The sequence below is a fragment of the Procambarus clarkii genome, chromosome 10 (assembly GCF_040958095.1).
Source record: "Procambarus clarkii isolate CNS0578487 chromosome 10, FALCON_Pclarkii_2.0, whole genome shotgun sequence".
Classification (NCBI taxonomy): Eukaryota; Metazoa; Arthropoda; class Malacostraca; order Decapoda; family Cambaridae; genus Procambarus; species Procambarus clarkii.
Window position 1 is genome coordinate 23,154,109 of NC_091159.1, and position 16,500 is coordinate 23,170,608.

Genomic DNA, 16,500 nt, shown 5'->3' on the forward strand with positions numbered 1-16,500 from the left:
ACGGGTGTGGGATGTATGATAGACAAATTACAATAATATGTAATAGGCTTGACAAACACACTTTCACTCTCTGTGTTACGGCCTCTAAAGGCCACAGTTTGATAAACTTTAAAGATACTGTTGGTTTATGTTAAATTATGCAATATCTCATTATTGCTGTAACTTTCTTAGCTAAACGAATTCGGGATTTCTAAAACCATTATTTGTCTCTAACCTTTTCACATTACCGCCTACAAAAGTGAGCAAATTAAGTAAAATAAACTAACGACATAGGTTAAGTTAGGATATGTTTGTCTAAAGAGTAGCGATGACATAAGTCGTCATATCTTTGGACCCTTTTTGAATAGCCTCAACACCGGGCTGACACACTCAGTCGCGCAGTGACTGTGAGAGGTGATACACGTCGTCCGTCTCTTCTGTTCTCAGGACTGAGGAGTTACTACACCCTTCAAGGACACCTCGGGGAGGGGTTAGAGCATGCCAGAATACCTGCCGTGAGCACCAGCAGGATATGACCCGTCACGACCCACCTCCTGCAGGAGTTCGGGATTACTGTCGTATCCCAGAACACAGTAAGGAAGATAACATACTCCTATAGCTTTTGAATACCTGTGTACCATAAACTACGTTGATATATATAACATGTTTAAACGACTAAGCATTATTTACATGGCCAGACGTGTCTATGTGCAGATTATGGCGTGTGGGACGCTACGGAAAAGACGGCCATGTTGCGGGCCGGGGACAAGCTGCCTAATTCCTATGGCAGTATAGGAGGGGGCGGGGAAGAACCCCTCCACAACCACTGCAACAACCTCCCACAACCCGCCCCCTCCTCCACTTCCATCACAACCACCCCCACCAGGTTCTGGGTCCTTGCTGTCTTCTCCATACTCTCGTGGGTCGAGGTTAGTTGGAGCTATCTGTATTTGTAGGTGAGAGGCTTCCACCTGTGGTAGGTGTAGGGCAGGCTTACTGCCACCTGTGGTGGGTGTAGGCCAGGATTACTGCCACCTGTGGTGGGTGTAGGCCAGGATTACTGCCACCTGTGGTGGGTGTAGGCCAGGATTACTGCCACCTGTGGTGGGTGTAGGCCAGGATTACTGCCACCCTGCCACCTGTGGTGGGTGTAGGCCAGGCTTACTGCCACCTGTGGTGGGTGTAGGCCAGGCTTACTGCCACCTGTGGTGGGTGTAGGCCAGGCTTAACATCCACCTGTGGTGGGTGTAGGCCAGGCTTAGTTAACATCCACCTGTGGTGGGTGTAGGCCAGGCTTAGTTAACATCCACCTGTGGTGGGTGTAGGCCAGGCTTAGTTAACATCCACCTGTGGTGGGTGTAGGCCAGGCTTAGTTAACATCCACCTGTGGTGGGTGTAGGCCAGGCTTAGTTAACATCCACCTGTGGTGGGTGTAGGCCAGGCTTACTTCCACTTGTGGCAAGGGCAAGTAAACAATATTTTAGCTTAAAATATTGTTTACTTATGGTAAGTGCAAGTTCCGTGTGGCTCATGTAGATGATGAGTATTTCAAGTGTGAGGCAGTTGTAAATCATATATTTCATTTTGAGACAGTTGTAAGTCAGATATATTTCAGTGTGACGTGTGAAAGTCGTTTACTTATGTATGCCTGATGCAGACGTATCTACTGTATTATCAGTTATACATGTCAGATGTATCATCAGGTATACATGTTTGATGTTTTTTTAGGTATACTTTTCTGTTGTATTACGCGGAATTTAGAGATAACACCATCAATAGTGTCCAAGAAATGTGTAAGTACTTCATTCATAATGATGTGCTGCCCGAAATCTTAGCGAAATATCCAAAATTTGCTTACTGCAATGCATGCATATGACTGTAAAGCTGCCGCCCAGTTGGGTGGGTGTGCAGCAGGACTAGTAACTGTGCGACTCATTATAGATGTAAAGTCCCCTTGTATTGTAACTGTTGTGAGCCTCTTGTTGAATCACTTGTGACGCAAAAGATTATTGATGTGTGTATTTGTGTGATTAAATATGTATGTGTATGTATATATGTATACGTATGTATATGTACATGTATGCATGAGTATGTGTAAATGTATATATAACATTAATAATTTTGTAACTAGCGTCAAAAGATTGTTATTTGCTTAGCTAAACGAACTAGAGGGTTCATTTCCTGAACCGATTATGTGCCTCTGTAATCCTTTACACCATCGCCCACGGGATGGGTATGGGGGTGCATAATAAAGAAAGAAATTGAAATTGAATTACGTCTTACGATGGCTATAGGTTTCATAACAGTTTTTAAAATAATAGATATAATATCAATCTATCTTCACTGAATGGGCTATTTAATACCCAACGTTACGTCAATATATTACTAAGCACAGCAAAAAAAAAAAAATAGATGCTCATTTGTAAACAGAGCATAGTAGCCTGACCACATAAAGGGCCGCTGTATGGCATAGGTGTATTACGGAACCGCCTGCTGCCTTATCAGCTGGTTATCAGTTAAGTGGCATGCTGATATCGTTGATAGCAACTAAAACTCTTGAGTTACATCGCTCGTATAATGAGGTCTACACCCCTTGATAGACTTGGCTACACTGATAGTGACCTCGCTACAGTGCTAAACTGACAGTGACCTCTTTAGCCAAGCTTATATACAGGTACAGAGCATGTGGAATGTTTCACTTATAAAATCGCAGTGGGTGGGGGGAGGATACTTCTGATGTCCATATTTATTTATTTAATATATATATATATATATATATATATATATATATATATATATATATATATATATATATATATATATATATATATATATATATATATATATATATATATATATATATATATATATAGTAGGCATCCATCAGTCTCAGGAGACTATGGAGTTGCGCTCTGGTTGTCGGTCTGGAGTGGCCTCACCAGGGCGCAAAGCCAGGGTAGGTTGATTCGGGGGAGAAGCTGTTACCCAGGCAGCAGGTCCCCCCCTCTCCACGGCGTTGAAAGTCTCCAATGGAAAGGCATACGCCAATACGATTGGTAATATATATTACCAATACAATATATATATATATATGCGGAAAATCCACAGAGAAATATGAAAGGAGGTGAACGTTTCGGCTTTGTTAAAGCCTTTGTCAACACCAGACTGAGTCTGGTGTTGACAAAGGCTTTAACAAAGCCGAAACGTTCACCTCCTTTCATATTTCTCTGTGGATTTTCCGCATAAAATGATCAGTGTTTTGTGATCGTCAATTGCATATATATATATATATATATATATATATATATATATATATATATATATATATATATATATATATATATATATATATATATATATATATATAAACCCAATGTACAAGAAGGTACATTGGGTTTATGAGGGTACATAACATTGATGTTTTTACATTCTTGTAAAAACCACTAACACCCATAACGTTTCGTTTCGGGTTTCTTATTCTTAAAGCAAGACACTTGGGCATGCCATTCCTATCCATCTGGAAAAATACAGATTGACACTACCTACAGCATGGCTTTACTAAAGTTTTGAAACAGAACTGAATACCAACATTTTATATAAAACCTGCCTCGCGTGGATAATTTGTCCTTGCGAGTAATATGTCGTATTTTGACGTCAAAATCCCCAACGGACGAAATATGTTGTATTCGCATTCACGTTTTCTGTGGGTGGGTCGGTAGGTTAGGTTAGGGCAATTTAGTACACAATTGTCTGTATGTTGTGACAATTGGAGAGGCATGGAATACTCAGCCCGTCCTCTCTCTTAGGGTGTAACGTCATCAAAATTCTATATTAAATTGGCCGAACCTGACCGAACTGAAGACAGTTTTGTGAGCCGCTATGATTTATAGTATACCATATTTTGACCGTTGGGGATTTATACGTCAAAATGCGATGTACTGTTCAAGAGGGCCCATGAAGCCACCAGGCTTCATGCAGTTTCCTCTTTTCTTATTGTGTTATTACCTGTGAGGGTTGTCTCCCCAGGGGATGCAGTGGAACACCTGGGGGCCCATCAGCGAGAGCATGGAGGCGGCGTTCCCCGGGTGGGGGTCGTCCACGGTGGCCATGATGTCCGGCTGGGGCACCACCATGTTCGTGGTCTTCGTCTTCCCCATGTGCTGGGCCACGCTGCGCTACGGCCTGCGCTCCGTCGTCGTCGCCAGCGCGGTACTGATCTTCCTGGGCACGGCGCTCCGCTGCCTCACTCGCGCCCTTCCCACCTTCACCATGTGAGTTCCTTCCCCTCCGTCCCATCCCAGATCCTTATCCCCTTCCAGGTGTTATATGGTCGTGACGTTCTCGCACTTGCTTCAGTCAATATTGGCTTATTTAATAAGTGCATATGTGACATACTAATTGATTGTGAATATTTTAGTTTACCTTGAAAAGCTTCATAGAAAACACCGACCTCACCTAACCTTCTTAGTATGTTTGTAAATAAGAAGCAATAAGATGCTTATCTTAACATACTAAAAAGGTTAGGTGAGTTCGGTGTTTTCTATGAAGCTTTTCAAGGTAAACTAAAATATTCACAACCAATTAGTATGTCACATATGCACTTATTAAATAAGCCAATATTGACTATAAAGCAAGTGCGAGAACGGGTTGTGTCGTAATGGCTTGGCGCTTTCCCCTTGATAATTCCCTCCCTCTTCTTGTTTTTTCAGAGTGAAATTATTTCCAGAAGTATTACGTAATTATGAAAAAAATATGAGAGTGTTAAGACATTCTGAATCCTGTAGCACAGTAGTCTACGTTCCCGACTCACTATACTGACCGTTAAGAGCATATCCCTGGAAACACAAACCGTAACTGTCTCTATTTTCCGCTTGTTACAACTTGCAATAAAGTTGCTACATCTTGGCATAACGTGTTTATGACGTATTAGAACGTTGTTACAACTTGCTATATTGGTTGTTATAACTGGTTAGGTGGTGTTAAACCTTGTTCGAACGTTGTACCAACGTCGTAGTTTCGGTGTGTGTTTGGCGGGATGTGGGATATGTGGCCAGTTGGGAATGTTTAGTATGGCATAGGCTGCTCTTGACTCACTGTAGCCCTTAACATATTGTGCAGGTCACATATGAGCTGCCCTACGCTATGTGAGTCTAGGGCAGCTGCATATATGACCACGTCTTGACGTAGTATGATGAGGATAACAAGAAAAATATAAAAAACGCTACACTTGATATACCCGCGGGGTATAACCTCGTGTGTTCAAGTACGTTTATTGAGACAATAAAATGCATCTCAAAGGGGTAGAGTAGCTTAGGCTCCACCCTCTGTGTCCCCGTGTGTGCAGCATGTGTTATAACCTCACATGTGTCCCCGTGCGTGCAGCATGTGTTATAACCTCACATGTGCCCCCGTGCGTGCAGCATGTGTTATAACATCACATGTGTCTCCGTGTGTGCAGCATGTGTCACGTGTGTGCGGCACTGGTGGGGGTGTCGAGCACTCTGGTGTTGTCGGCGCCTACGCTCATCGCCTGCGACTGGTTCCCCGCCCACGAGAGGACTACAGCTCTCGGTCAGTATACCCTGGTTCTCTTTTTCGTCGCCCTTGTTCTCTTCTATGTCCTCCTTGTTCTCTTACATATCTTCCTTGTTGTCTTCTAAACGTGTTCTCTTCTACGCCTTAATCCTTCATCTCCTCTAAGTCTTATTCCTTCTACGTCTTAATCTATCTTCAGTTTTACCTCTATTTCTTGTTCCTTTCTTAATTCTTCCTTCCAACTGCTCTTCGTCTCTTAAGGTTTTTCTCTCTCTTGATTATCTGATCAACTTACATATGGCCATCTTCACTTGGTCCATAAATACTCATACTCGGCCCAAGTAAAACAGAAACAAGCAACACTTAGTGGGCCAGCCAGAGGCTTAGGGCCCGCGCAGGAATATCCCTGCAAAAAAAAAAATACACTTGGTCATCTACATTTAATCAATCTATACTTGATTAAGTGTAGAAAACATTTTGCCTTTACCGGCAAAATGTTATCTTCAGTCAACTTTATCTCAAGTCGAGAGTTGATTTTTGTATCAGCATTTTATGCTGATGCTCAATTTTTTTAGGGTCACATACAGTTTTGTTTAGGCTCAATTTTTATCAGCATTTTATGCCCCCTTCTTCTTCCGCTTCCTTTTCTTCCCCTCCAACCTGCCTAATTGTTCACCTCTTTCTTTTCACCCAATTTTTCCCTTAATCCTTCCTTTCTTTTCACTTTCTCTCCTCCGTTCCATCATTCTCTTTCCCCTCCATTCTTGCGCCCACACTAACCCCACCGCCCTCTCCCAGAGCAGCTGTGATGCTAGGGGCCAGTCAGCTGAGCGGTCTGGGCAGCTTCCTGGAGCCGCTGCTGGTCCGGCTGCCAGGACCTCACGTCTCTCCTCTCGATATACAGACAGATGTTATGAAACTCCTCTACATAGGTGAGGCCTTTCTAGCTCCTTAAAGTTACAGCCCCGCTCCTGTGCCAGGTAAGTCCACTACGGGCTCACCATAGCCCGTGCTACTTGGAACGTTTTGTTCCCAGTAGCTGAATCCTAAACAACAACAGCTCCTTCATATCGTTTAGGACTATAGGCTATACTTGCTGGTTGGTCTGGGAACACACAACGCATAGGTTCGAAGCCTCATCAAGACTCCTGTAGATTTGTTCTTTGATATCTCACGTTAATGTGATTTCTCTGTTTATGGTGTAGTAAGCTATTGTTGTGGCCTTAATAACCCGGCCGAAGTTGATAGGCTATAAGCCCAACACTCAATCAAGCCTCATTTACATTACGTGGGTGAATCATTATATATTTCAATGAAACACGTTTCAGTCTGAAGCTTCGAGTAAATTGTAAACATTGCCAACTATCTTCGCGGTGTAATAATTAAATATTGCCATATTCGTCGACTGCATGGATTTGCGAGTCCCTTGAGGGAGCTGTAATAGAGGAGGAGGATAGAAAGAAAATGTACTATTATCACAGCAAACTTACATGAACTTGAACCGTCGACAAATCTGTTTATTTTTATTTTATTTTTTTACTTTTGCTGCCAGACTGATCGAAGCATTAGCGTGATATGGGTTTCATTCATTTCCAGCCCATAGCGTAAAAACTCTAGCATAGTCGTCTACATCATTGGCTGACAACCGTGCAGGGCGGAAATGATTGGGCACGTTTCATGGCTTCTGATGCCTCTATTTACCTAGCAGTAAATAGGTCCTCAGGAGACTTAATCAGAAAGCATAGAATTGCCTTGGAGCCAGTCCTTAACTGTTCGCCTCTGTTCATCCAGCATTAATTGGGTACCTGGTTGTTAACCGATTGGCGGGTCGTGTTCCAGGGAAAACTAGTAGGGCAAGGCGTACCATGATCTATGGGAAGGCAAAGCTCTCGGCCTGTTAACAGGAGTCAGAAGTCGTCTGCTCCTGTACCCACCTGTGTAAAAATAAAAACAAATTAACCTAAGCCTAATTATATACAAAACCTTAATATTTAATAATATCATTATTAATAAATATTAGGATTTCGTGCATAATTATTAAATATTTTAAATATACATTTGAAATTATGTCATGCACAGTGAATAAGTTACAATAACGTGGTTGAAGCCAATAACTCAACCCCACGTGCGTGAGATGAGTGACTATAATGTCTAGTGAGGTGAGTGACTATAATGTCTAGTGAGATGATAGTGACTAATGTCCAGTGAGATGATAGTGACTAATGTCCAGTTACCGGGACACAGACGCGGGCGTGGCGGGGGTGCTGCTGTTGGCGATACTGGTCTACTTCCCGTCTAAACCGTCCCGGCCACCATCCCTCACCTCAACCACCACCAGACTTGACCTGATCCCGGGCCTCTGTACCCTTGTCAGGTGAGACACTCTTTATTAACCTAACCTATCCTGACCTAACTGAACTTAGCCTAGCCTAATCTATCCTGATTTAATCTAGCCTAACTTAACCTATTTATTTATTTTTTATGGGTCTTGTTCTCCTTAAAGTACCAATTGTATCCATCAACTTGTATCTATCTCCGCTTGAATAATTCATCAGCAGGAACTCTTCAAACTTGGCCAAGCAGGTATTCACGACAAATTGGTTCTCCAGGCATTCTTCCCGCCTGTTAGATCACGCCAGAGCAGGCATCATTGTCTATCCCAAGCCTGGAGCACAACGAGAGATAGTGAACGGTTACCAGAAATCTAGAGAATGGATGTTTATTCAGGTAAATGTTTTCAGGAACCGGCGGTGGCTGGGTTTGGTGTTGACGTATGGCGCCGTGGTGGGTCCCGCCATCGGCTGGCTCACGGTCCTCAACTACTCCCTCATCCCACTGGGGCTTCACCAGGTACTCTCACCCATCTTCTCTCACTTGGCCTACACCAGGTACCTCCGCCCTATCTGGGCTTATACCAAACGCTTCAATTTCTCACATGAAAGCCTATTTCTTTAGACTTCCGTAGCTTTCAGTGATCATTAATACAAATTTTGATTGTGTATATCAATAATCCCCGGAGTTATTACGAGTGACCTCGACCCCCTTCCCCTCTGCAGGACGAGACAATGTGGATAGGTCAGGCGACGGTGCTGGTGTCGAGCGTGTCACCGTTGGTATCTGGTCGCTTCACGGACCTGGTGCAGGGACACGTGAGGGCGTCCCTGGTGGGGCTCATGCTGGCCACCACTGTCTGCTTCTATTGGTTCCTCCTCCTCTCCTATGGCGTCCTCCCCTTCACCAAGTGTAAGTCACGCCCGGCGCGCGCCGCGTTTGTGTCGTACTTTGATAAAGGTTTATATAATAGATTTGTATATCTTAAGGTTCTTTACACTAATACAGCACAAAAATCATGTGAGGCCATGGTGTATGTGTTGAAGTCAGACATCTGCAGACACAAAAGCTTACTGTTAGTAGGCGTCCACTGCAGACACAAAAGCTTAATGTTAGTAGGCGTCCACTGCAAACAAAAAAGCTTACTGATAGTAGGCGTCCACTGCAGACACAAAAGCTTACTGTTAGTAGGCGTCCACTGCAGACACAAAAGCTTACTGTTAGTAGGCGTCCACTGCAGACAAAAGCTTACTGAGAGTAGGCGTCCACTGCAGACACAAAAGCTTACTGTTAGTAGGCGTCCACTGCAGACACAAAAGCTTACTGCTGGTAGGCGTCCACTGCAGACACAAAAGCTTACTGATAGTAGGCGTCCACTGCAGACACAAAAGCTTACTGTTAGTGGGCGTCCACTGCAGACACAAAAGCTTACTGTTAGTAGGCGTCCACTGCAGACACAAAAGCTTACTGTTAGTAGGCGTCCACTGCAAACAAAAAAGCTTACTGATAGTAGGCGTCCACTGCAGACACAAAAGCTTACTGATAGTAGGCGTCCACTGCAGACACAAAAGCTTACTGATAGTAGGCGTCCACTGCAGACACAAAAGCTTACTGTTAGTAGGCGTCCACTGCAGACACAAAAGCTTACTGATAGTAGGCGTCCACTGCAGACACAAAAGCTTACTGATAGTAGGCATCCACTGCAGACACAAAAGCTTACTGTTAGTGGGCGTCCACTGCAGACACAAAAGCTTACTGTTAGTGGGCGTCCATTGCAGACACAAAAGCTTACTGTTAGTGGGCGTCCACTGCATACACATATAAGCTTACTGTTAGTAGGCGTCCACTGCAGACACAAAAGCTTACTGTTAGTAGGCGTCCACTGCAGACACAAAAGCTTACTGTTAGTAGGCGTCCACTGCAGACACAAAAGCTTACTGTTAGTGGGCGTCCACTGCAGACACAAAAGCTTACTATTAGTAGGCGTCCACTGCAGACACAAAAGCTTACTGTTAGTGGGCGTCCACTGCAGACACAAAAGCTTACTATTAGTAGGCGTCCACTGCAGACACAAAAGCTTACTGTTAGTGGGCGTCCACTGCAGACACAAAAGCTTACTGTTAGTGGGCGTCCACTGCAGACACAAAAGCTTACTATTAGTAGGCGTCCACTGCAGACACAAAAGCTTACTGTTAGTGGGCGTCCACTGCAGACACAAAAGCTTACTGTTAGTGGGCGTCCACTGCAGACAAAAGCTTACTGTTAGTGGGCGTCCACTGCAGACACATATAAGCTTACTGTTAGTAGGCGTCCACTGCAGACACAAAAGCTTACTGTTAGTAGGCGTCCACTGCAGACACAAAAGCTTACTGTTAGTAGGCGTCCACTGCAGACACAAAAGCTTACTGTTAGTGGGCGTCCACTGCAGACACAAAAGCTTACTGTTAGTAGGCGTCCACTGCAGACACAAAAGCTTACTGTTAGTAGGCGTCCACTGCAGACACAAAAGCTTACTGTTAGTAGGCGTCCACTGCAGACAAAAGCTTACTGTTAGTGGGCGTCCACTGCAGACAAAAGCTTACTGTTAGTGGGCGTCCACTGCAGACACAAAAGCTTACTGTTAGTAGGCGTCCACTGCAGACACAAAAGCTTACTGATAGTAGGCGTCCACTGCAGACACAAAAGCTTACTGTTAGTAGGCGTCCACTGCAGACACAAAAGTTTACTGTTAGTAGGCGTCCACTGCAGACACAAAAGCTTACTGTTAGTAGGCGTCCACTGCAAACAAAAAAGCTTACTGATAGTAGGCGTCCACTGCAGACACAAAAGCTTACTGATAGTAGGCGTCCACTGCAGACACAAAAGCTTACTGATAGTAGGCGTCCACTGCAGACACAAAAGCCTAGTGTTAGTGGGCGTCCACTGCAGACACAAAAGCTTACTGTTAGTGGGCGTCCATTGCAGACACATATAAGCTTACTGTTAGTAGGCGTCCACTGCAGACAAAAGCTTACTGTTAGTAGGCGTCCACTGCAGATACAAAAGCTTACTGTTAGTAGGCGTCCACTGCAGACACAAAATCTTACTGATAGTAGGCGTCCACTGCAGACACAAAAGCTTACTGTTAGTAGGCGTCCACTGCAGACACAAAAGCTTACTGTTAGTAGGCGTCCACTGCAGACACAAAAGCTTACTGTTAGTAGGCGTCCACTGCAAACAAAAAAGCTTACTGATAGTAGGCGTCCACTGCAGACACAAAAGCTTACTGATAGTAGGCGTCCACTGCAGACACAAAAGCTTACTGTTAGTAGGCGTCCACTGCTGACACAAAAGCTTACTGTTAGTGGACGTCCACTGCAGACACAAAAGCTTACTGTTAGTGGGCGTCCACTGCAGACACATATAAGCTTACTGTTAGTAGGCGTCCACTGCAGACACAAAAGCTTACTGTTAGTAGGCGTCCACTGCAGACACAAAAGCTTACTGTTAGTAGGCGTCCACTGCAGACACAAAAGCTTACTGTTAGTAGGCGTCCACTGCAGACACAAAAGCTTACTGTTAGTAGGCGTCCACTGCAGACACAAAACCTTACTGTTAGTGGGCATCCTACAGGGCAGGTGTACGTCAGTGTGGTGGGAGGAGTCGCCTTCAACTACGCAACTATTCCTCTCTTCTACGAGATGGGGATCGACCTGGCTTATCCGGCGCCGGAGATCCTGGTGTCTGGGGCCATCACCGCCGCCGACAATCTCACCACCACCCTCTTCCTCTCCATTTTCTTCATACCCAACGTTGGTAAGAATTTTTTGTTGTAATAATGATACCACGTAAATGTAGTTTAGTTCATTATACACCCCTATACTCATCATGTGAGAGGAAGTGGACCCCATACCCATCATGTGAGAGGAAGTGGACCCCATACCCATCATGTGAGAGGAAGTGGACCCCATACCCATCATGTGAGAGGAAGTGGACCCCATACCCATCATGTGAGAGGAAGTGGACCCCATACCCATCATGTGAGAGGAAGTGGACCCCATACCCATCATGTGAGAGGAAGTGGACCCCATACCCATCATGTGAGAGGAAGTGGACCCCATACCCATCATGTGAGAGGAAGTGGACCCCATACCCATCATGTGAGAGGAAGTGGACCCCATACCCATCATGTGAGAGGAAGTGGACCCCATACCCATCATGTGAGAGGAAGTGGACCCCATACCCATCATGTGAGAGGAAGTGGACCCCATACCCATCATGTGAGAGGAAGTGGATAAGTTTACAGCAGTATATGTACAAACGAACTGAAGGGTAACAATATACTGACGGGTAACAATATACTGACGGGTAACAATATACTGACGGGTAACAATATACTGAAGGATAACAATATACTGAAGGGTAACAATATACTGAAGGATAACAATATACTGAAGGGTAACAATATACTGAAGGATAACAATATACTGAAGGATAACAATATACTGACGGGTAACAATATACTGAAGGATAACAATATACTGAAGGGTAACAATATACTGAAGGATAACAATATACTGACGGGTAACAATATACTGAAGGATAACAATATACTGACGGGTAACTATACTGAAGGGTAACAATATACTGAAGGATAACAATATACTGAAGGATAACAATATACTGAAGGGTAACAATATACTGAAGGATAACAATATACTGAAGGATAACAATATACTGACGGGTAACAATATACTGAAGGATAACAATATACTGAAGGATAACAATATACTGACGGGTAACAATATACTGAAGGGTAACAATATACTGAAGGATAACAATATACTGACGGGTAACAATATACTGACGGGTAACAATATACTGAAGGATAACAATATACTGACGGGTAACAATATACTGAAGGGTAACAATATACTGAAGGATAACAATATACTGAAGGATAACAATATACTGAAGGATAACAATATACTGAAGGATAACAATATACTGAAGGATAACAATATACTGAAGGATAACAATATACTGACGGGTAACAATATACTGAAGGATAACAATATACTGACGGGTAACAATATACTGACGGGTAACAATATACTCAAGGATAACAATATACTGAAGGGTAACAATATACTGAAGGATAACAATATACTGAAGGATAACAATATACTGAAGGATAACAATATACTGAAGGATAACAATATACTGAAGGATAACAATATACTGACGGGTAACAATATACTGAAGGATAACAATATACTGACGGGTAACAATATACTGAAGGATAACAATATACTGAAGGATAACAATATACTGACGGGTAACAATATACTGAAGGATAACAATATACTGAAGGATAACAATATACTGACGGGTAACAATATACTGAAGGGTAACAATATACTGACGGGTAACAATATACTGACGGGTAACAATATACTGAAGGATAACAATATACTGACGGGTAACAATATACTGAAGGATAACAATATACTGAAGGATAACAATATACTGACGGGTAACAATATACTGAAGGATAACAATATACTGACGGGTAACAATATACTGAAGGATAACAATATACTGAAGGATAACAATATACTGAAGGATAACAATATACTGACGGGTAACAATATACTGACGGGTAACAATATACTGACGGGTAACAATATACTGAAGGGTAACAATATACTGACGGGTAACAATATACTGACGGGTAACAATATACTGACGGGTAACAATATACTGAAGGATAACAATATACTGACGGGTAACAATATACTGAAGGGTAACAATATACTGAAGGATAACAATATACTGACGGGTAACAATATACTGAAGGGTAACAATATACTGAAGGATAACAATATACTGAAGGATAACAATATACTGACGGGTAACAATATACTGACGGGTAACAATATACTGAAGGATAACAATATACTGACGGGTAACAATATACTGAAGGATAACAATATACTGAAGGATAACAATATACTGAAGGATAACAATATACTGACGGGTAACAATATACTGAAGGATAACAATATACTGACGGGTAACAATATACTGAAGGGTAACAATATACTGAAGGATAACAATATACTGAAGGATAACAATATACTGAAGGATAACAATATACTGAAGAATAACAATATACTGACGGGTAACAATATACTGAAGGATAACAATATACTGACGGGTAACAATATACTGAAGGGTAACAATATACTGAAGGATAACAATATACTGAAGGATAACAATATACTGAAGAATAACAATATACTGACGGGTAACAATATACTGACGGGTAACAATATACTGAAGGATAACAATATACTGAAGGGTAACAATATACTGTAAGATAACAATATACTGAAGGATAACAATATACTGACGGGTAACAATATACTGACGGGTAACAATATACTGAAGGATAACAATATACTGACGGGTAACAATATACTGACGGGTAACAATATACTGACGGGTAACAATATACTGACGGGTAACAATATACTGAAGGGTAACAATATACTGACGGGTAACAATATACTGAAGGGTAACAATATACTGACGGGTAACAATATACTGAAGGATAACAATATACTGACGGGTAACAATATACTGACGGGTAACAATATACTGAAGGATAACAATATACTGACGGGTAACAATATACTGAAGGATAACAATATACTGAAGGATAATATACTGACGGGTAACAATATACTGAAGGATAACAATATACTGAAGGATAACAATATACTGAAGGATAACAATATACTGACGGGTAACAATATACTGACGGGTAACAATATACTGAAGGGTAACAATATACTGACGGGTAACAATATACTGACGGGTAACAATATACTGAAGGATAACAATATACTGACGGGTAACAATATACTGAAGGATAACAATATACTGAAGGGGTAACAATATACTGAAGGATAACAATATACTGAGTGACGAAAATATACTGGACAGTAATATTCTGAGGCAGATTAATATACAATAAATAATTATGAAGGATAGTGACTAACTGGTGATTATCCTGTATGTATACACGGGTTGTGAGAGGTCCTGACCTCACAGGGGCACACTCGCTGGGTGTTATATATATGTACACAGTCAGGGTGTATGTGTGAGGGACATTGCCCCCTGGTGTGGGTAGGGCAGCATTGTTCCCATAGTGTAAGGTAAGGTGCCCAGTCTACTCTATCAGTCACTATTATGAAAACCGAGGATGTACTTGCACCAGTAGTCCGAGGGTCAATACTAACAGAGGTGCTGGTGTTGCAGGCTACCAGTGGGTGACGTACACACTGGTCCTCTCCACCTCCGTCACCATCATCCCGCTGTTCTTCATCAAGTTCCGGTATACCAGGTCTTCCATTGACTCTCCCGACGATTGAATCTTCGGCAGCTGTCCTCAGCGAGAGCATTCGGCAGCTGTGCTCAGCGAGGGCCTTTGGCAGCTGTCCTCGACGAGGACCTTTGGCAGCTGTCCTCGACGAGGACCTTTGGCAGATGTCCTCAGCGAGGGCCTCCGGCAGCTGTCCTTAGCGAGGACCTTTGGCATCTGTGTTTAAAAGGGGTCCTCAACAGGAGCCCTAAGCTGTGTTTAATCAGCGGTCCTCATTACGGGTATTCGGCAGCAGTCTTAAGCAGCGGTTTTCAACAGGGTTCCTAAGCAGGTGTCTTCATTAGGGGTCCTTCGCAGCAGTCCCCCAATAAAGTCGTCACCGTTGGTTTCCACTGGACTTCGTCGACTGTTTTCTAGCGGTTGTTCCCAGTTTTAATTTTCTGGTTCTACTCGCCAGGTTCGATCTGGTAATGCTTTCTGCTTTCCCTGCATTCATTTCTTTCTTCCTCTATTCTATTTCCTTTCTGAAATTGAAATTGAAATAAGTTTATTGAGGTAAAATACACACAAAGGGATGAGGTAGCTCAAGCTAACCTTTCCTTCCTTTCCTTTCTTACTCTGCTTTATTACGTTCTTCCCATAATTCCATATTTCCTTCCATTTTTTTTTTAGCTTTCCTTATCCCGTCTTTTCTCTTCTTTCAGTATGATCACATTTCCTCAAGGCAAAGCTGTATTGCATTTATACATAATATGTAGACCCCATATATATATATATATATATATATATATATATATATATATATATATTCACATATATATATATATATATATATATATATATATATATATATATATATATATATATACATATATATATTCAAAAGAATAGGGGTGGTAGGAGAAGAAAATATTAGTGTTCAGTGAGAATCCATGAGGTCTTCTCTGAATACTCTTTATTTTCTTCTCCGAGGCTATATGGGTCTCTACAATTGCACCAGAAGTGGTACCCAGTATATATATTGTACATATGTATAGTGGACATAATTATGAACATACATACAAATGTATGTATGTATAAATGTATACATAGTATGTATAAATTGCTAACCACCATATCGTGGGCTACGCTTTATGTTGTCGGCGGTTCGAGGTTCCTAGTGTCCAGAGTTATGAAATATATGTATATAAATAAAATGTTATGAGTACCCATCGACCTTGTAAACATAAGTGTTTAGTGAGACAGTTTGGCCAGCGGCCATGACACCTTGCCCTTCGAGTCAGCCG

The 16,500-nt window shown here is 42.3% G+C and overlaps 1 protein-coding gene across 1 annotated transcript; it reads left to right on the forward strand.

The window, feature by feature from the left end:
* Positions 1-361: 361 nt before the first annotated feature.
* LOC123746145 (solute carrier family 49 member 4 homolog) lies at positions 362-16,410 on the forward strand. The gene is made up of 10 exons (XM_045727447.2): positions 362-572; positions 694-908; positions 4,006-4,250; positions 5,438-5,550; positions 6,318-6,446; positions 7,759-7,888; positions 8,256-8,364; positions 8,571-8,757; positions 11,458-11,640; positions 15,151-16,410. The coding sequence occupies exons 1-10, from the start codon at positions 512-514 to the stop codon at positions 15,261-15,263; spliced, it is 1,485 nt and encodes a 494-aa protein (XP_045583403.2). The 5' UTR covers positions 362-511; the 3' UTR covers positions 15,264-16,410.
* Positions 16,411-16,500: the final 90 nt, after the last annotated feature.

Excerpts from the sequence above, each read along its gene's own strand:
- LOC123746145 (XM_045727447.2), top strand. The coding sequence starts at position 512 with ATGACCCGTCACGACCCACCTCCTGCAGGAGTTCGGGATTACTGTCGT. Across the intron at positions 4,251-5,437 it reads GCCCTTCCCACCTTCACCAT|CATGTGTCACGTGTGTGCGG; the intron begins GTGAGTTCCTTC and ends CCGTGTGTGCAG. Across the intron at positions 8,758-11,457 it reads CGTCCTCCCCTTCACCAAGT|GGCAGGTGTACGTCAGTGTG; the intron begins GTAAGTCACGCC and ends GGCATCCTACAG.